The 21,226-nt window shown below is 42.2% G+C and overlaps 1 protein-coding gene and 1 long non-coding RNA gene across 2 annotated transcripts; both read right to left on the bottom strand.

Annotated features, from left to right (window-relative positions):
* Positions 1–13,110: 13,110 nt before the first annotated feature.
* LOC115799335 (ZP domain-containing protein-like) lies at positions 13,111–17,679 on the bottom strand. Its single transcript, XM_030756443.1, has 10 exons — positions 17,601–17,679; positions 17,045–17,186; positions 16,775–16,918; positions 16,627–16,692; positions 16,459–16,517; positions 15,300–15,490; positions 14,810–15,210; positions 13,966–14,065; positions 13,341–13,536; positions 13,111–13,253 (listed from the first exon to the last, which is right to left on the bottom strand). The coding sequence occupies exons 2-10, from the start codon at positions 17,140–17,142 to the stop codon at positions 13,111–13,113; spliced, it is 1,398 nt and encodes a 465-aa protein (XP_030612303.1). The 5' UTR covers positions 17,143–17,186; positions 17,601–17,679.
* Positions 17,680–18,543: 864 nt separating this feature from the next.
* Positions 18,544–20,492, bottom strand: LOC115799355 (uncharacterized). Its single transcript, XR_004021556.1, has 3 exons — positions 20,357–20,492; positions 20,031–20,174; positions 18,544–18,567 (listed from the first exon to the last, which is right to left on the bottom strand). It is a non-coding gene; the product is annotated as an uncharacterized LOC115799355 (long non-coding RNA).
* Between the last annotated feature and the right edge of the window lie 734 nt (positions 20,493–21,226).

Consider the following 21,226-nt stretch of genomic DNA (forward strand, 5'->3'; position numbering starts at 1 on the left):
GAAGGCCAACTCATAGTGCCCATAATTTGTTTGCGTTTAGATAAGTGGCAGTATAATGATGTTATGGTTAGACATGAACATGGGCTCGGAGAGAGAGAGCACACATACACATCCGTCTGTCGATCTCCCGCTCCCTTCTCCCATCACTCGTGAACAAGACCCCGATATACTTGAACTCCTCCACTTGGGGCAAGAACTCATTCCTGAGCCGGAGAGGGCTCCTCCGTGAATTGCTATCTTATCGTGGTGGAAGGGTTTGTGTGCCCCAGTGATCCCAGGAGCTATGTTGTCCGGGGGCTTGTCCCCCTGGTAGGGTCTCCCATGGCAAACTGGTCCTGGGTGAGGGTCCAGACAAAGAGCGGTTCAGAAGACCCCTAGTTAGAGTCTTTGTTAGAGTCCAGAGCGTCGAGTCTCTACACAATAGACGCCATCTTGTCTTTCAGTTGCTCTAGTAGAAACTTGAGTAACTGAGGTCTCTGGAGCTTGAAAAAAAAGGCGACTGGACTTCTTTTTGTTTCTTGAAGACGTTTCACCTCTCATCCGAAAGGCTTCTTCAGTTCTCAACCAAATGGTGGAGAGACCCAGGTATTTAAACCCCTGTGGGCGTAGTCCCCTGGAGGTGGTTATGACCCTCTATTGATCATGTGCGTGAACACATGTGCCCAGGTGTGAAGGGGGCGTGGGTCATATTTAATCAGTGGTTTCAGTTGAAACAATAAATAATACAGCTTCATCAACTGCACCAAAAAATAAAACAATTAAATGTGGATTGTTAAACATTAGGTCTCTCTCTTCCAAGTCCCTATTAGTAAATGATTTAATAATTGATCAACGTATTGATTTATTCTGCCTTACAGAAACCTGGTTACAGCAGGATGAATATGTTAGTTTAAATGAATCAACACCCCTGAGTCACAGTAACTGTCAGAATGCTCGAAGCACAGGTCGAGGAGGAGGAGTAGCTGCAATCTTCAATTCCAGCTTATTAATTAATCAAAGACCCAGACAAAGTTTTCATTCTTTTGAAAGCCTGACTCTTAGTCTTGTCCATCCTAATTGGGAAAATCAAAAACCTGTTTTAATTGTTATTGTCTATCGTCCACCTGGTCCTTACTCAGAGTTTCTGTCTGATTTCTCAGACTTTTTATCTGATTTAGTGCTCATATCAGATAAAATCATTATAGTGGGTGATTTTAACATCCATGTAGATGCTGAGAATGACAGCCTCAACACTGCATTTAATCTATTGTTAGATTCAATTGGCTTCTCTCAAAATGTAAAGGAGCCCACCCACCACTTTAATCATACTCTGGATCTTGTCCTAACATATGGCATAGAAACTGAAGACCTAACAGTATTCCCTGAAAGCCCCCTCCTGTCTGATCGTTTCTTAGTAACATTTACATTTACTTTAATGGATTACACAGCAGTGGGGAATAAGTTTTATTACAGTAGAAGTCTTTCTGAAAGTGCTGTAACTAAGTTTAAGGATCTAATTCCTTCATTGTTATGCTCTTCAGTACCAACACAGTGCAGAGCAGCTACCTAAACTCTGCTCCCAGTGAGGTCGATTATCTCGTCAATAGTTTTACATCCTCACTGCGTATAACTTTGGATACTGTGGCTCCTCTGAAAAGGAAAGCTTCAAATCAGAAGTGCCTGACTCCGTGGTATAATTCACAAACGCACAGCTTAAAGCAGATAACCCGAAAGCTGGAGAGGGAATGGCGTCTCACTAAATTAGGATATGCTCATTTAGCCTGGAAAAAGAGTTTGTTGCTCTATAAAAAAGCCCTCCGTAAAGCTAGGACATCTTACTATTCATCATTAATTGAAGAAAATAAGAACAACCCCAGGTTTCTTTTCAGCACTGTAGCCAGGCTGACAAAGAGTCAGAGCTCTGTAGAGCCGAGTATTCCTTTCACTTTAACTAGTAGTGACTTCATGGATTTCTTTACAAATAAAATTTTAGACATTAGAGAAAAAATTATTCATAACCATCTCAAAGATTATTCTTCATGTTCGGCTGCTTTCAGCACTGCTGGTATTTGTTTAGACTCTTTGGCTCCAGTTGATCTTTCAGAGTTAACTTCAATAGTTACTTCCTCCAAACCAGCAACATGTTTGTTAGATCCCATTCCTACTAGACTGTTCAAAGAAGTCTTTCCAATTATTGATGCTTCAATCTTAAAAATGATCAATCAGTCTTTATTAGTTGGCTATGTACCACAGACCTTCAAGGTGGCTGCAATTAAACCTCTACTTAAAAAGCCATCACTTGACCCAGCTGTCTTAGCTAATTATAGGCCAATCTCCAACCTTCCTTTTCTCTCAAAGATTCTTGAAAGAGTAGTTGTAAAACAGCTAACTGATCATCTGCAGAGGAACGGTTTATTTGAAGAGTTTCAGTCAGGTTTCAGAATTCATCACAGTACAGAAACAGCATTAGTGAAGGTTACAAATGATCTTCTTAGAGCCTCTGACAGTGGACTCATCTCTGTTCTTGTCCTGTTGGACCTCAGTGCAGCTTTTGATACTGTTGACCATAACATTTTATTACAGAGATTAGAGCTTGCTATAGGTATTAAAGGTACTGCACTGCAGTGGTTTGAATCATATTTATCTCATAGACTCCAATTTGTTCATGTAAATGGGGAGTCTTCACACACTAAGGTTAATTATGGAGTTCCACAGGGTTCTGTGCTAGGACCAATTTTATTTACATTATACATGCTTCCCTTAGGCAGTATTATTAGAAAGCACTGCATCAATTTTCATTGTTATGCAGATGATACTCAGCTTTACCTATCAATGAAGCCAGATGACACACATCAATTAGTTAAACTGCAGGAATGTCTTAAAGATATTAAGGCCTGGATGACCTCTAATTTCCTGCTTCTAAATTCAGATAAAACTGAAGTTCTTGAACTCGGCCCCACAAATCTTAGAAACATGGTGTCTAACCAGATACTTACTCTGGATGGCATTCCTTTGGCCTCCAGTAACACTGTGAGAAATCTTGGAGTCATTTTTGACCAGGATATGTCCTTCAATGCACATATTAAACAAATATGTAGGACCGCTTTTTTGCATTTGCACAATATTTCTAAAATTAGAAACATCCTTTCTCAGAGTGATGCTGAAAAGCTCATTCATGCATTTATTACTTCTAGGCTGGACTATTGTAATTCATTATTATCAGGCTGTCCTAAAAGCTTCCTGAAAAGCCTTCAGCTGATCCAAAATGCTGCAGCTAGAGTACTGACAGGGACTAGAAAGAGAGAGCAGATTTCTCCCATATTGGCTTCTCTTCATTGGCTCCCTGTTAAATCTAGAATAGAATTTAAAATTCTTCTCCTCACATAGAAGGTCTTGAATAATCAGGTCCCATCTTATCTCAAAGACCTCATAGTACCATATCACCCCAACAGAGCACTTCACTCTCAGACTGCTGGCTTACTTGTGGTTCCTAGGATACTTAAGAGTAGAATGGGAGGCAGAGCCTTCAGCTTTCAGGCGCCTCTTCTGTGGAACCAGCTTCCAGCTTGGATTCGGGAGACAGACACCCTCTCTATTTTTAAGATTAGGCTTAAAACTTTCCTTTATGATAAAGCTTATAGTTAGGGCTGGATCAGGTGACCCTGAACCATCCCTTAGTTATGCTGCTATAGGCCTAGTCTGCTGGGGGGTTCACATAATGCACTGTTTCTCATTCACCTTAGAAGAAGAAACAGCCTTTATTGTCCCACAGAGGGGAAATTTGGGTGTAACAGCAGCCGCAGTTATTATAAATATAAATAAAGATATAATAATTCACACTATTAAGAAAAGAATATATATAAAATCAACAAACAATATTAACCTTAATACTACTAATAATAATAACACTATATACAATGTACATGATGTGCCTGTGTGTTGAACCTTAACAGGCCGGACTATTTACAGTATATTATATATTATCCTACATTGTGTAGGCTATTGTGGTTTTTGTTGGGAGCAGTGATGGTTATAAAGTCTTACAGCTGCTGGGAGGAAGGATCTGCGGTAACGCTCCTTTGTGCATTTAGGATGCAGCAGTCTGTCTTATTTACTTTGTTTATACTCCACTCTGCATTTAACCCCTTAACTGGCAAGGGCCCGGTGACGGGCCGTTTGTAGTCTCTTTTATATGGCAGGCTAGACCCTCCCATTTTTATTGACACGTCATTCGGCCAATCATGTAACTGGCTGCACCAAATCACCTGACAAAGCTACGTGACGCCCTCTGAGTATTATTGGCTCTGGGAAACCCATTTCTTAACATGATTGGCCGAATGAGGTGTCAGTCAAAATGGGCGGGTCTAGCCTGCCATATAAATGCACTTCATTCGGCCCGCGGACCAGACGCAGCCGATTAATAGGCTATGAAATGGGTTGTTCAGAGCCAATAATGACCAGAAGGCGTTATGTAGTTTTTGTCAGGTGATTTTTTTGCTGCCAGTTAAGGGGTTAATCATTAATTGATATTAATCTCTGGCTCTCTTCCACAGCATGTCTTTCTCTCCCCTCAGCCCAACTGGTCGCGGCAGATGACTGCCCCTCCCTGAGCCTGGTTCTGCTGGAGGTTTCTTCCTGTTAAAAGGGAGTTTTTCCTTTCCACTGTCGCCAAGTGCTTGCTCATAGGGGGTCGTTTTGACTGTTGGGTTTTCTCTGTATTATTGTAGGGTCTTTACCCACAATACAAAGCGCCTTGAGGCGACAGTTTGTTGTGATTTGGCGCTATATAAATAAAATTGAATTGAATTGAATTGAATTGAATTGATTAGCTCGTTCCGCCTGTCCGTTAGTCTGTGGATGGTAACCTGAGGAGAGGCTCACCTTGGCTCCAATGGAGTTGCAAATCTCCTTCCATACTCGGGAGGTGAATTGGGGCCCATATCCAACACGATGTCTTCGGGGCCAGGTGGGCTTGCCGGGAGTTCAATCATTTAGCGGCCCGCAGGTAGGCCAGGTTCTTGTGGTCCATCCACACCAAAAACGGATGAGTGGCTCCCTCCAGCCAGTGTCCCCATTCTTCGAGGGCCAGTTTAATGGCTAGCAGTTCCCGGTCTCCAACGTTGTAGTTCTGCTCGGCTGGAGAGAGACGGTGAGAGAAGAAAGCGCAGGGCTGGAGGTTACCTGCGGATTGTTGGGAAAGGACAGCCCCCACCCCTACATCGGATGCATCTACCTCGACGACAAATGGTCTCGACAGATCAGGTTGGATAAGGATGGGGGCGGAGGCAAAGCGGTCCTTGAGGGACCGGAAGGCTTCAACAGCGGAAGAGGTGCACCTCAAGCCTCATGCTTCCGGTGCTCCTGTAGTGAAGGGGAGATGATGAGAATATCGTCAAGATACACAAACACAAAATGGTTAATGAAGTCCCGGAGTACATCATTCACGAGTGCCTGACAAACTGCTGGAGCATTGGTTAAACCAAAAGGCATGACGAGGTACTCGAAATGGCCCAGGTGGGTGTTAAAGGCCGTTTTCCACTCGTCCCCTTTGCGGATCCTGACGAGATGGTAGGTGTACAAAAGGCCATCCAGTCAGCCATTGCCTTACATGCTGTGGACTAAATAGCGGCAGTACTACCCCCCCAACCAACGTCAAATCGGCCCATCCCCCTGCACCAATCACAAGATTCTGAGTCCGTCTCCTCATCGGGCAGAAGCGAGAGGACCGGAAGTCAGTCGGAGCTGTTCGCGGAGACGATCAGCAGATGTTTATTCCTGTGTGGACTTTCTTTCTCCTCTTTCATGCTGGGTTAGTGGTGTGCGGCCATGAGACTGTAAGTGCTGTTTATTTACCCTGTCGGTTCCTTTATTGTTGATATTAAGTTCCATTCTCGTTGATATTATTTTGTATGCATTAGCTAGCCCGTAGCACTCACCTTGTTGTCGTATGTTGCTGTTGTTAGACACTGTGAGCTAACGTAATGATGATAATTCACTGTACTGTAGTTAATTGATAGTTGTTCATGATGTAAGGCTACCTGGCTGTAGCGAAGTTGTCTCGGCTATGCGGCCGGCAAGGGACCGTCTCTAAATTGCCATTCTAGTGTAATTGTAAAGTATGTACCCATCTGTTCTTCAAATAGTGAGCTTGTCCTTTGTTGACAGTCCCTTAGATTGAAAACGTGCCTGCTGCTACTTGTTATATTGTTTATGTCCAGTTATGTTGTTCAGGCAATTATATACAACTTTATGTTCTTTCCATCCAACAGAAACCACACCACCCCACTCCATCTTACATCATTTCACTTAATATCACATAGTCAACTCCATCTTCTTCCTCACTCCCCACACTTATCACCTGGATGTATATTTGTGGATTAAACCTGCAATAAATAAATAAGTGGACAATCACAACAACTACAGAGTGGACAGTGGGTTCATTTCAGACTGAGCCATCGGTTCTGACAGGACCAGCCTGTTGAGATTGTAGACAGCCAAGTCAGCCCCTCATTATTGTTATTCCTTCTCACGGAGGACGAATCTGCTCCACACCAAGGTGCCTCCTCCTTTACAGTAGGCATTGCGGAGGTCCAATTTAGAAAAGACGGTCGCCCCTTGAAGAAGCTCAAAAGCGGAGGTAAGGAGCTGTAGCGGGTATTTGTTCCAGATGGTTATTTCATTCAGGCCACGGTAGTCTACGCATGGATGAAGTGTCTTGTCTTTCTTCGCTACAAAGAAAAAACTCGCCCCGAGCGGGGAGGTGGAGGGGCGGATGAGACCAGTTTCTCGGGCCCCACCGTGCTCTTAAGCGGTCATCTATGCGGATACAAAGGGAAATAACAGCCCCCAAAGATTGTGGCAGATGTCTGGTGGCGAGTTCATATTTGAGATCATCATTTAAACTGTTTAGAAAAATTCCCCTGAGCGCCTTCTCCTCCCAGCCGGCTTCTTCCACGAGGATCCTAAAATCCACCAAGAAATCTACCACGCTTCTCCTCCCCTGTTTTACACTGACCAGTCTCTGCAAGGCGGCATCCGGACAGGCCCCTTTGTCAAACACCTGAATCTGGAGAGAAAGTCATGGAAAGACAGATCGGGTTCCCCCCGCAACACTGCGTGCCTCCAATCTAGCGCTCTTCTTCGTAAGAGGTTAACCTTGAATCCGATTTTTGCGCTGTCAGAGGCATAGGCTTTCTTTTGCTGTCTGAAAACTAAGGAGCACTGGGTGAGAAATCCCCCGCATTTCGCCAACTCACCATGGAAGACTTCTGGAGTGGGTAGGGCTTTCTCGGAATTCTCTGCAGATTCTGGTGGGACAGTTGCTCCCGACGGAGGCGGGGATGGCGGAGAGGAAGGAGCGGAGCGGGACGAACGAGCTTGTGAAATACCTTTTAAATCCGCCAGCCGTTGGGTGGTAGCTCCCAGCTGGCTGGAGATCAAGCGGAGCATGTGATTGTGGCGCTGGAGGGTTTCCTTCTGAATGGCCAGGGTCCGGCTGATGGGGTTCGCGTCCGTTGTGTCCGTTTGTGGCTGGATCATTCTGTCACGGCATGGGGAAGGAGTAGACACAGACAGTCGCTGAAATGAAACAGTGAAAGTTTTATTTACACTGAAAACAGGATGGGATCGTGAATAGGGATCTCAGGAGATGAGTCGGTGAGCTCAGGCTGAGCGGTGACTGATGGCGTGGGGCTGCAGGAATCCTGAGGGGGCAAGCAGTGGCAGGGGTGGTGAGAGTGTGTGGCTGGCGGAACTCCAACAGAATGTAGCTGGGTGGCGTGGTGAGCGATGACTGGAGACGAGATGGCGATGGAGCAGGCAGGCATGAACTTCCACGGAGGATCTGAGGCAAGGAGCGGAGAGCAGGTAAGTCAGGGTAAACGATTACAAGGAAACAATTCAGAGAGCGGCCGACACTAACTGTGACTCAGTCAATGATCAAGCGAAGACTGAAGGTCTGCTGGCAGCTTAAGAAGAGCTGCATGATGAGGCAATGCGGCACAGGTGTGGAGTAGCAATGCCAAACGCCTGCCCCGGAAGGAGGAGTCTCAAGAGACCGCCTCCCAGACGGCCATGAACCAGTCCCCAAGCATGTCCACACCATGGAGGAGAGAAAGAAAGAGAAAAACACCCACAACCCAAAACCCTGGGACATGAGACAAACACACAGTTGCACACATTTGCTCTAAACCTGGGAAGCCGAAACTAGCCTGTGATTTGTCTTTGCTTCCAATAGAACTAAGTTATTTAATGATGAACGATGTGTAAACCATGTGGGATGACTATTTCGGGTAAAAACACAACAAATCGTGAACTTCATCTGTAAACCACTCACCCCGATCTCCATGTAAGCATTTTAATGTCATGCAGGGTAAAGTGTTTTTCCCAGTTTAGTGTTTGTGTTTAGAGAAAATCACCACACCGCGGTGGATTAGCCTTTCCTAATCTTAAGCCACTTTTTCACTGACGGGGTTCCGGTGCCGGTGGTAGTATTTGAACCATTCAGCGGTTTTTCCACCGTGGAAGCACTTGGTGCTCGGCCAAAAAATGGGTTCAACGCGGGCCCCGCAAGCTAGCTGGTCTGGAACCAAGAACACGTGACGAAAGCGGCAGAAGGGTGTGACTCTGCCTTCTCAACACAAGTTTTCTATCATATTACATGTGTATTTCATGAGAAAAGTGAAGCGATTTTCATGGCTGTGAATTAGGTTGGGCTCTAAGGCTGAACTTGCTGCTTTGTATCAGTTCATATCACAGACAAAAGGACACAAAGTGTGTACTTGTCGTCTTGCTCTAATCGCTGTCTGTCTTTACCTCTGTGCTGCACACAGATGCTGCAGTAGTTTGGTTTGGACCGTAAAATGTATTCGCAGCACAAGAAAGGGGAGCGTGTTCTTCCACGTTTGCGTTCTTCGGCTTCCGTGTCCAGACGAGGACCCGCCCACACTCATACGTAAAGGAGCAGTTCGCAACCACGGCGGAAAGGCGGGCCCGTTTCTAAGCTTTCTTTTGGGAACAGCACAAGCACCGGAACCCCGGTGGTATCAAAAAAGGGGTATCAGTCCTGAACGTTGCCCTGTACCTTTCAGAGCGTGTCCTGCTATAAAATGCTCGTATTATCTCAGTAAGGTGGTGTTAAGGATCAGCTGTGTGGGAACCAGGTGAAACGCTAATGTTAATATTATTAATATTATTCCATAACTTTTAATAAATGTTTAATTTTGTGTAAGAACAAAAAGTATGTACATTTCACGCCCTTTTTATTTTATCAACCTCTGACAGGCTGGCAACCTGTACAGGGTGTACCCTGCCACTCGCCCTATTTCAGCTGGGATAGGCTCCAGCCCCCCCGCAACCCTGAACAGGATAAGCGGAAGTGAATGGCTGGATGGATATTTTAGTCGACTAAATTGACTGTAGATTTAGTCGACTATATTCTTATGATAATTCGTCAACTAAAAGTACACTAAAACTAAAACTATTCCGATAACTAAATTATGACTAAAACTAAATCAAAATTTGCTGTAAAAATTAACACTGGAGCCTTTAACCAAGCTAGCTCCAAAACAGAAGAAGCATCAGTTGGTGATAGCATCAGGATGCAGCTGGATTTGAGCTTTGACTCCTTCAAAGAGGTTGTTTTGTCAAACACCACATGTAGGTGTTGTTAATCTACTGCACTGATGCTGAACTTTATTGGGAGTTTATTGTAGAATTTATTTTTGGACATTTGGAGTTGATATTTTTCTTTGTTTCTGCCTGTTGATGTTCATGTGTTCCTAATATCACACACATTTAACATGTAGTGCTGCTGTCTTGTGAACAGTTGGTTGTTGAATATATTTCTGTAACCCTAAAATGCTAGGCGATCGCTGCTGAAGCACCGGTTACTTGCCGTTACTAGTGGTGAACAGCTGGTTAAGACGTAGCATGTCAGCACAGAGTCAGCTGATCAAAGGTGCTTTGATCAGTTGGCTTCTTACCATAACTGACCGTTTGTCCTATCAGAAAAATTCAAATGGTTCCTGAAATCTCAGAAACTGCACTTCACAGCAGTATGGGGTATTACGGTATTTGTTGCTGAAGTCCGCAAACGGCGGCACTTTTGAAGTACACTGTGTCACATTTGAGATATTTGGAGGTACAAGGTTAAAGGGTATCTTTTATTGAGTTTTCATTACACAATAGTCACAAAACTAACTGAATTAGAGAGAAAAAAAGTTTAAATGAGCTAAAACTAAACTATAATATAAAATCCAAAACTATTATAACCCTGGTTTGGAGAAAGAAGAATGCTGAGTTGCATCCCAAGAACACCATACCTACTGTGAAGCATGGGGGTGTAAACATCATGCTTTGGGGCGTTTTTTTCTCCAAAGGGGACAGGACGACTGATCCGTGTTAAGGGAAGAATGAACGGGGACATGTATCATGAGATTTTAAGCCAAAACCTCTTTCCATCAGTGAGAGCATTGAAGATGGGATGTGGCTGGGTATTCCAGCATGACAATGATCCCAAACACACCGCTCGGGCAATGAAGGAGTGGCTCCGTAAGAAGGTCCTGGAGTGGCCTAGCCAGTCTCCAGACCTCAACGCCATAGAAAATTTGTGGAGGGAGTTGAAAGTCTGTATTTCCCAGCAACAGCCCCAAAACATCACTGCTCTAGAGGAGATCTGCATGGAGGAATGGGCCAAAATACCAGCTACAGTGTGTGCAAACCTGGTGAAGACTTACAGGAAACCTTTGACCTCTGTTATTGACAACAAAGGTTATTTTACAAAATACTAAGCTGAACTTTGCCACTGGCCAAATACTTATGTTCCACCATGATTTACAAATAAATTATTTAAAAATCCTACTGTGTAATTTCCTGGATTTTTTTTTCGTATTGCCTCTCATAGTTGAAGTGTAGCTATGATGGGAATTACAGACCTCTCATCTCTCTATGTAGAAGAACTTGCCCACACAGTGGCTGACCGAATCCTTTTTTTGCCCCACTGTACAGTGCACTCAGTTAATTCAAAATGTTCAAACCTCAAACATGAATGTTTAAGAAAATAAAAGTGAGGTTTTGGCTTTCTCAGGAGAATATCTATGTGTGTACAATTACTTGACAACTATTATTTTTCAGAATTATTACGCATATTTTCCCATCTCACTTTTTTATTTTAATCTGTTCAAGTGAGAATTATATTAAAAAAAACTCAAAACATTCCAATAAACTTTTCTGAGATATAAAAAAAGAAAATCAGTGACCAATATAGCTACCCTTCTTTTCAATAACAGTCATAAGTCATGGACTCTGTCACTTTCTTGATTTGTTGATGATCAACTTTTTCTGCAGCAACAACGAAATCCCCCCAGACACTGTTCAGAGAGGTGTACTCTTTTAAATCTCCTGTTTAAGAATTGCCCACAAGTTCTCAGTTGGGTTCAGGTCTGACGAAGAAGGGAGCCAAGTTTTTGATCTTTAACACCTTTACTAGCTAGCCATGCAGAGGAGTACTTGGATGCATGTGATGGAGCGTTGTCCTGCATAAAAATCATTGTCTTTTTGAAAGATGCAGACTTCTTCCTGAACCACTGCTTAAAGAAAGTGTCTTCTAAAAACTGGCAGTACGCTTTGGAGTTGAGTTTGAGCCCATCTTCAACCTGAAAAGATTCACCCAGCTCATCTTTAATAATACCAGCCCATACCTCACCTCCACCTTGCTGGAGTCTAACTCAAAGTGAAGCTCTATGCTTCTTAGTCATCCAGCCACGAGCCCCATCCATCTGGTCTTCCGAGAGTCACTCTCATTTCATCAGTCCATAAAAACTTTGAAAAATCTGTCTTCAAACATTTCTTGGATCAGTCTAGAAGCTTCAGCTTATGTGTCCTGTTCAGTGGTGGTCGGGTTTCAGCCTACCTTACCTTGGCCATGTCTCTGAGCACTGAACAACTTCTAGATACTCCAGGTAGGTTGTAGTTCTGGAATATGACAGAACTGGAAGATAATGTTTCCTGTCAGCTTCACGCTTCATTATTCTTAAATCCTTAGTGGTTAATTTGCGTCTTTTTTTTTTCTCAACTCATTATTTGTGACCTTGTTGACTATTTGCAACAAAACGTTTGGTGCTTCTCTGATCACACCCCAATATCTTAGCAATTTCAAGAGTGCCGCATCCCTCTGAAAGACTTTTGGTAATTTCTGACTTTTCGGAGTAATTTAAATCTCTTTTTTGGCCCATTTAGCCCAAAGATAAAAGCTGCCTAATAATTATGCACACCTTGATATATGGGGGTGTTGACCTCCTTAGGCCACACCATTACACAGATACACAGAACACCTGCTATACTTAAACCCATAATGCATTCCAGTTTATCCAGCTTGGAGTTAGAAAATATGACTAAAATATGACTAAAGATATGGTCAAAATACTCAACTGCCTTATAATTGTGCACACAGTGTATATTAACTAAAGTTGTACCCAGGAGTGGGTTACACTTCACTACAAAATAATCGAGTTGAGCACAACAGCAGGATGTCCACAGATCAATTTTTGGCTTGACAAAACCTTCTTTTAAAGATTTGAGATATTAATTTAGATTGTGAAGAAACAGAAGAACATAAAAGAAAAGCACTTTAACATGCAAGAGTGTTTTTATTGATCGATAACAAAAATGATTAATAACTGATTAAATGTGGGCCTTACAAATTTATTTGAAGACATGAGGTCTTTGCAGTGATTATGAGGAAAGAGGAGATCACATCAAAAATCACACTTCTTTTGAGTCACACTGTTATAATAAAATCCACTGTAAAGCTCCATGACTGAAAATCATTCAATAGCTCATCATCTGAAATCTTGTTTTCTAGTTGCAGTGATGACATTTCTCTCCCACCTTAAAGCTTACAAATACAAACACACTGTAAAATTTTCCCAACCATACCCTACAATATAAAGCACACAAGGTGGCTGCTGTTTGGCCTATAGAAATAAAACTGAATTCAACTGATTTGAATTTACTTTGAAATTGATTCATTTAAATGCACAAATTAGAAGGTCCATTAACACCAAAAACCTGAGAGCACGATGATCAAAATCGATTCAAATGTAATGTAGGAGCTGGTATTACACTGCCGTCTTAACTTTCACATGAGGGCAAAGGCTGGTACTTGACTTTTGACATTTTGGACCTGTACATGGCCACACCACAGATCATACCAACAGCAACAAGGAGACATCCAGCGATGAAGACCAGGTTCAGGTTCAGGTTCAGGTTGTTCCCTGTAAAGAACATTTGTAGTTCAGCATTGTTCTCAGAGCTTGAACAAAGAAGCTGTATTATTAAGGAAGCACTTTCTGTTTCCATACCTGCAGTGCTGCTGATGTCTGCTGACCGCTTCAAGCGCAGGGGACCCTGGGAAATGAAGTGCTGTGCAGTCTGGATGGCAGCATCCCTCTTTCTGACGTGGTGGTGATCATTTGATGTGGAGTTGATGCATCCCTGTGAGCACCTGGTGTTGGGGTCTCCAGCCTTACACATGATTACTGAACAGCTGATGTATACCTGAAAGAAACAGGACACACTGTCAGTATACCAGCAAGCAAACAATAACCGCCTCTAGTGGAAAAAGAGCAGAACTGCAATAAACCTTTGGTTCCACATCCCATTAAACCAAAAAGCATTTGCATGGATATAAAACATCTGAGCGCTCTAATATGTATAAAAATGTATGCAGTCAGGTTCAGGTGTTTCTGGATAATGACATTTTTAAAAATAATTTTGCCTCTGTTCGCCACCACAGTGGATTTTAAATAGTAAGTAAAGTAAGAAAAATTCTCTCAAGGGGATAGGATACTGGTGTTCTGTCACATTCATAATGTTACAGTGGTGAAATCCATTAACAAACAAACCCAAAATTATAAATATTGACCTGGAAATCTTCAATAAATGGAATTTAAAAGTATACTCACAAAGATTAAAGACATTCTTTACCTGATCGTGCAAGCCGATGAACTTGAAGGCCTCAATGCAGAATCGAAACTGCCTCTTGTTGTCAGTGGCATGGACCATCACAGTTGGGTCCACTGGACATCTAATCAGAGAAGAACACAAAGACAGGAAACATGCGTGCTGTAACTCCATGGCTTGTAATCAAAGCTGCTGTAGAGGCAGCGGGAATGCACGGTTACTGCAACATCCACCAGCATTTAATTTTAAACATTTAATTAGAAAGAGAGATGGAAACCAGGATTCTGGTTTATATATTATCCGAGGGATGGCTTTTCATGTTAAGCATGGCCAATTTTTCAGTGATGAGGCAACAGATGTGCCTGTGAGCTTAAGTTCGGGGATATGCCTAATATGGTCAGCTGAGATACCCTGGTCTGCCAGTGAGGGAAGGATCATTTGTTTGTGAGGAGCAGCCAGTCTGAAAATAATTGGTTTTAGGGGAGGATGACCTTAAAGGGTGAGAATTTATTTTTCACTATCAATCATACTTTACTTCTCAGGTAGGATCCAGAAAACTTTTGAAGAAAAATTGTGATGAGATCTTTTGTTCATCACAACAGAATGGAACTAAAGACCTTCTCCATATTGGTCACAGATAATAATATAAAAAATATTTGATCCTACTATTTTTTTTTTTTTTTTTACAATATTTTGACTTCTAAATCATGATGTCATTTTGGATATCTGAGTTTATTAGAGACGAGAGCAGATAATCATCTGAAAGGTGAAACACTCAAGAGGAAGGGACAATTCAGGTCCATTGACACATTCATTATGGATCGATAAACTATGAAAGTGCAGATAGAAAACATGTTTTCATGCCTACCCGTCTTCAATGATGGAGTAGATTGGGTGGTAGTTGGGGTTGTCATATGGTGAGGCTCTGCAGGACTCCACAAATATCTCGGTGTCACTGACCGTAGTGGAAGCATCTATCTCCATGTAAATCTTCTGCCCCACATCATACTCCAGAGGGTATGAATTTGGATCAATCATGTTTTGGAACTGGTTGTTGGGGTAGAACTCAAACTGGTAGGTGAACTTGCCAAAGCCTTTGTCCCACACTTCCACGCTCTTCCTGTGTGCTGTGAAGCCCAGAGACACATTTCCCTTTTTGGGATACTGACAGTAGAACTCGACTTCAAGGTGATGCTTCCTGGTGATCAGATCTCTGCTGTCATCCACTGTGGTGATTTCATTCTTGAAAATGAGATTTTCTGCATCTTCCTGCAGAGTGAAATATTACTTTTTCAGTCCTCACTCTGATATGTGAAAACCACAAACAGAATAGCAGTGTGTGAGTGAGCTCTGGGTACCTCGATCTGAGTGCCACAGGCATTGAGAGGGATGACACCAATGATGTGAGTGCTGTTGGAGTAGCTCTCGAGGCTGCAGAGGGTGTTGCTGGATTCACTGAGGCGCAGATGATTCTCATGGAGTCCATTGAAGGATGATTTTTCAACCTCTATTCTCATTGTAGACTCAGTGCAGATCACATTGGTTTTAACTGAGACAAACACAAAAAACACATTTTACACTAAAACCAAATGCTGCCAGAAATATGTGGTAATTAATTCCACAGAAATAGTTGGGGCACTAAATAAAAACAGAATGTAGTGATTTGCAAATCTCATAAATTATTCAAAATAAAGCATAGAAAAAATATCAAATTTTTGACTAGAGGAATTGTACCATTTTATGAAAATGATCCCATTTTAAACCTGAAGACAGCAACATATGTCTAAGAAGCTGTAAAGAGCAGTGTTTCCTGTATCCCCTCACCTCAACTCGTCACAGCAGATGACTGCCCCTCCCTGAGCCTGGTTCTGCTCGAGGTATCTGTCAGTTAAAAAGGAGTTTTTCCTTCCCACTGTCGCCAAATGCTTATTCATAGGGGGTTGTTTTCACTGTTAGGGTTTAGTCTGTAATTATTGTTTGATCCTTACAATAAAAAGTGTCCTGAGGCGACTGTTTTTATGTACATCATAGACAAAATCTTAAGTTTTAGGTAATTGAGGTTGTACTTGATGTGATGAATTACATTAATATTGGTTACATTTATCAGCAGTGGGAAGGAAGAACTCCCTTTTAACAGGAAGAAAGCTGTAGCAGAACCAGGCTCAGGGAGGGAAAGCATCTACCACAGTTTGGGGTGGGTGGGGAAAGAGAAAATGTATATTTGGCACACTTATGATTTCCAACTGATTGCATATATAAGATTTTTGTGTTGATGTCTTTCTGCTGTCTACTGGTGAAAATTTTTATTGCAGGATTAAGGTGTCGTTAAAATAAAGAGAAGCCCCTCTTCTTTTCCACTGTTAAAATCTTATGTGAAAAGGTCTATTATTTTTAAAAAATCACTATTAAAATACAGCATTTTGTTGACTATAATGGTTCAAAATTTAATTTTCTGTAATTACTGTAGGAGACAATGTAGGAGATATAGGAGAAAAATTGCGTTCTAGTTTGACTCACTTTCTTTCTTCCCAACTTGCAAGACAACACACCTCATCTCAGACTGATAGACGCCTGACCTGAGAAAACAATGGGATGATTTATTTTGTGAATAGTGTCGTTGTTTATTACACATTTATTTAACCTTCTCAGATGTGGACACAACATAAGCAATAAAGAGCCACTTACTGTGAGGTTGGGGTGGCAAAATGGGAATGAGAGTGGGTATAGCCCAGAGAACTGGTTGCTGCTGACCTGTAAAAGCCAGAAAGATTTCAAATGTGGATTTTCTCTTTCAAACTATTTCTGTTATTAAAGAACTTAAACCAAAGCTAACCCTGTGGCTGATTCAACAGCAAAGCAGACTGGGAAATAATCTCCCAGGTCGCTTGAGAGTGGAGTCCACCGCAGGACAAACTCATCATGTGTGGTTCTGTGCTTAGTCATATTCATTGGCCCGCTGATGATGATGTCTTGTATTCTGTGAGAAAAAAGCACAAAGAAACAACAAAGATTTCTTCATTAGTACTGATCTGATCTTTCTCTCTGATGATGTGATAGTGATGCTTAGCTGCCATCAGGCCTCATTCATCTTTGCCTCACTCACGCTGCATATGATGCCTGTGCTTTGATTCTGATCTCAACCTCTTTGTTGACCTCTGCATGAATCTGTTCTCCATTTGCAGGTGTTGGGTGCACAAACATTGGCAAATACAGCCCCTCCTGGCATGAAGGAACCGGCGGATCCACTGGAGTAAAGTAAAATAGGAAAGTTACAAAGGGGACGTTGATTCTTGGCTCACTAAAGAATGCCCATCCAAGTGCAAACAAGTGCTCCCTAATATCACATTTTAAAGATAAACTAAGGATCAAGTGTCCCTAAATTTAATAATTTCTTTGGACCCCCCCCCCCAACCCAAACAAACAAAAACAAACTTAAAATTCTTAAAAATTGTAAAATGTAGTAACTGAATGTTAAAAGTCTGTCGTGATTAGCTGTTTCTACCCCAAATTCATTCATAGGAGTAAATCCTAAAACAGTGGCTATATTCATGTGTACTGAACATTAAAATAAAGCAGCGACATGCTGGAGACGCTGCTGCTGAGGACAGTGCAGGCTGCAGTTTGAAGTGTCATTGCATCATGAGAAAAATCTTCCTTACCAAGAAAAGAGAACTGCAAAGGTAATTTACTGAGGGGAGAAGTGGTGGCCTGCAAAGGTATTCTGGTAGTCCACCACCATGGGATAGTTGTAGTCACTTCTGTGGTAGTGGTTCTGGGTGTAGTTGTAGTTTCTTCTGCAGTAGTGGTGCTGAGTGTCGTTGTAGTTTCTTCTGCAGTAGTGGTGCTGAGTGTCGTTGTAGTCTCCTCTGTGGTAGTGGGGCTGAGTGTAGTTGTAGTCTCCTCTGTGGTAGTGGGGCTGAGTGTCGTTGTAGTCTCCTCTGTGGTAGTGGGGCTGAGTGTAGTTGTAGTCTCCTCTGCGGTAGTGGGGCTGAGTGTCGTTGTAGTCTCCTCTGTGGTAGTGGTGCTGAGTGTAGTTGTAGTCTCCTCTGTGGTAGTGGTGCTGAGTGTCGTTGTAGTCTCCTCTGTGGTAGTGGGGCTGGGTGTAGTTGTAGTTTCTGGATCCCATGGATCCCACCACCCTGTAGTTGTAGTCTCCTCTGTGGTAGTGGGGCTGAGTGTCGTTGTAGTCTCTGGATCCCATGGATCCCACCACCCTGCAGTTATAGTTTCTGTGTACCATGGAAATCCGGCCTCTCGTTTCCTCCTCCTTGCAGACAGTGGAGACCTGTAGGATCGGGAACCGTCTGTGTAGTTCAGACTGATGTGTCCTCGTGGGAAATCCTCCACCACTATCTCAAATGAACGAACGCTGGGGTCGGCATTAGTGTTTTGGTAGTGTAGTGTGCAGGAGTCCTAACAATGTGAACATTTGTAGTTAAAAGAGGAAAAGCACAAGTCAGTAACAGTGTATAAGAAAATAAACTAACCTGGTCCAAGTGGAAGCCTGGATGTTGGAAACATCCGTAGCACTCCTGACTTCCTGGATTTCCATATCTGCATCTGACTTTGTCCCCATCAGGATCAAAGGACATCAGCCTGTATGTCCGCGGGCAGTTCTGAGGAACTCTTCAATAGAAACATTAACAAAATGTCTCAGACACGAGCATGTTTAAGCATTGTGTTGCTGATGAACACTAATCAAATAAGTAGAACAAATAACATCTGCATCTGGACATTTACACCCTAAGAAACTGCCAAATGCCAAGAAATGCAAAAAGTAAATATCCAGTTACTGGTAGAGTTGACATTCATAATCAGACACATTGCAAATTAAAAATAAAGTTCAGTTATTGATTATTATTGTGACCAGTGACCCCTATGGAAGATACACTAAGGGAACTAAGGTATTACCCTGCCTGGGATAGGGTTAGCAGGACCCGACCTGGAGCAAGGCCTAGGGAGGGAGCTCATGGGAGAGCATCTGGTGGCCAGGCAGAGGCTGTGCTGCCCAGCTGAGTACAGCCTAAAGAGGAGACTTGGACCCGCCCCTCAAAGCTCAAATACAGCTTTTCAAGCAGGTGTGTTTTTGTATTTCTGTCTGTCACACAGTGGTGTGGACATCTCATTCTCAATAACACATTTATCAGCACATCCTCTGGCTCAGTGTTCCTGTGGATTAAGTAGCCATCAGTTGTTTTTTGGTGAAAACAGTCCATTATTGTTGTCACTCTGCTGCATGGTGAAGCTGCTTGTCTGTCGTTGCTGCTCAGACAGCTAATTTGGTTAGATACTCACTAATTCGAGTCTGCACTGGGTCTTTGTGGGACTTAGTTGTGCAACTACCTGACATTTAGTCTTGTGTGAGTGGCATTACCTAATGGTCACGTGCTGGTGTTTTATCTGCGGTGCCAACAGAAAGAAAAAAATGCCGGGACATTTTTCCTTTCACTTTACCAACTCTGCAGCGTGGTGAGCAAACACATGGTGAGACACTCCCAGCTAAACCAGCGAGAGCAGAAAAAGTGATTTCATTTCAATCCACAGGGCTTTTAAATAAATGGCAAACACAAAATTGAATCACATTTTATCTATAATTTCAGTTTGGTTTCAGTTAGTTTTGTAAAATCACAATAAAGTTTCAGTTTTCACTTTTTCCTTTTAATTAATGTTTTAATTATTTCAGTTAAAATATGTGTTTCAATTTCAGTTTTTCTCTATATCTTTTGTTTTCATTAACTATAATAACTCTGCTCTTGGTGGGGTATTTTGGGCATATCCCTCTGAAAGGAGGCCCTGGGCAGATCCAGGACAGGCTGCAGAGATTACATCTCTCAGCTGGCTTGGGAACATCTTGGGGCCTCCCCTGATGAGCTGGGGAGAGGGAGGTCTGGGCTACTCTGGTTAGGCTGCTGCCCCGGCAGGATAAGTAGGAAAAAATGGATGGATGGATGGATACAGTTTGGTTATTAGACTTGAGAAAACTAAATGTGGTTCTGAGTGATGCAGGATTCGCCACAGAAGAATTTTTTGAAATCCTGCAGATTTCAGGTTAGAGCTTAACAGTTTTAATCAAATTTCAGGAAGCTTACCTTAGGAAAGGAAGGATGGCAATTTCTGGTGATCTGTTTGGTTGTTTAGTGTCAGATCTTTCTCCCAGATCAACAAGAGTGCTCAATCTCCATGATTGGCTCCAACCATAGTAAACTGTGGGGATCCAGCAGCAGCTACTTGCCCTGGTATGTTTGGAAATAAAACTTAGAGCAATGCACCTGAAAGCTCTTTTATGATGAGCAGAATCCTCAACAGATTTAATGAATGAGATGCCTTCAAACAATATGTATAATCAATCATTGCACATAAATATTAGGCATCAACAGTACTTCAAATACTTCAAATAAAAAAATGAAATGCCCACCACATTTGAAAAGGTTTGTTGCCCCAGACAACCCGTGTGGTAACGGTCTCAGCTTCACACCATTGTCTGTTGTACATCGGAGCACTGGTGCTGCTGTCCAGTGTTTTTCTCTGAACTCTGGAGGAATAGCCACAGTTGCTGCTGGAACAATACCAGTAGAGGGAGTCGGAACAGCTGTCATATGTGTCTCTGTCCCGAATGTCCACCTTTGGAAAATATAGTTTAAACATCTTAGTTCAGAGATCTGAGTCCCTAAATAAAACCTTATTTCAGTTATGTAAAATAAATCTTTCCCATCATGTCTCCTCTCTTTGATAAAAACACATTTTGTGAATCATTTGTTGTTTATTTGTGTTACAGAAATGGGCAGTTCATGATTCAACATTTAGAATTCTATTGAACACACACTCATAATTCATATAAACTCACTGGGAATCCTGACCAGTTATTTTGGTTAAATGTTCCATGTTATGAGGAAAAACTGCAAAAATATTCATCTGGTTTCAATGAACATAAATCTGGCAACACACTTTTGACATTACTTGAATTCAATACTTAAGAAAAAAATCCTTTCCTTTGAGGAGATGTAACATTGACTAATTTATAAATGCTAAAATGGGTCCGTTTTTCACTGTGTTTGACGTTTGGATGAATTGAGAAGCAACAATTGCGATTTATTTCTATTTATTTTGTGAGAATAATCAGAGCAGCCTGCAGAGCATAAAAGAAATGAAATCCATAACAATAATCTAATTGACATATAGTGGATATACACAGTACCAGTTAAGAATTTGGGCACACTCATCCTTTCATGTGAATGAGTGTGTCTAATGTATTGAGAGGTACCAAATGTGTGTATTATATATATAT

Source organism: Archocentrus centrarchus, chromosome 20 (assembly GCF_007364275.1).
Source record: "Archocentrus centrarchus isolate MPI-CPG fArcCen1 chromosome 20, fArcCen1, whole genome shotgun sequence".
Classification (NCBI taxonomy): domain Eukaryota; kingdom Metazoa; phylum Chordata; class Actinopteri; order Cichliformes; family Cichlidae; genus Archocentrus; species Archocentrus centrarchus.

Bases quoted from the DNA above. Each gene is read 5' to 3' on its own strand.
- LOC115799335 (XM_030756443.1), bottom strand. From the start codon at position 17,142: ATGTTTGTGCACCCAACACCTGCAAATGGAGAACAGATTCATGCAGAG. The intron at 16,919-17,044 runs GTGAGTGAGGCA...TTTTTCTCACAG, and splicing joins GCACAGGCATCATATGCAGC to AATACAAGACATCATCATCA. The intron at 15,491-16,458 runs GTGAGTCAAACT...TGTTTGTCTCAG, and splicing joins GCAAGTTGGGAAGAAAGAAA to TTAAAACCAATGTGATCTGC.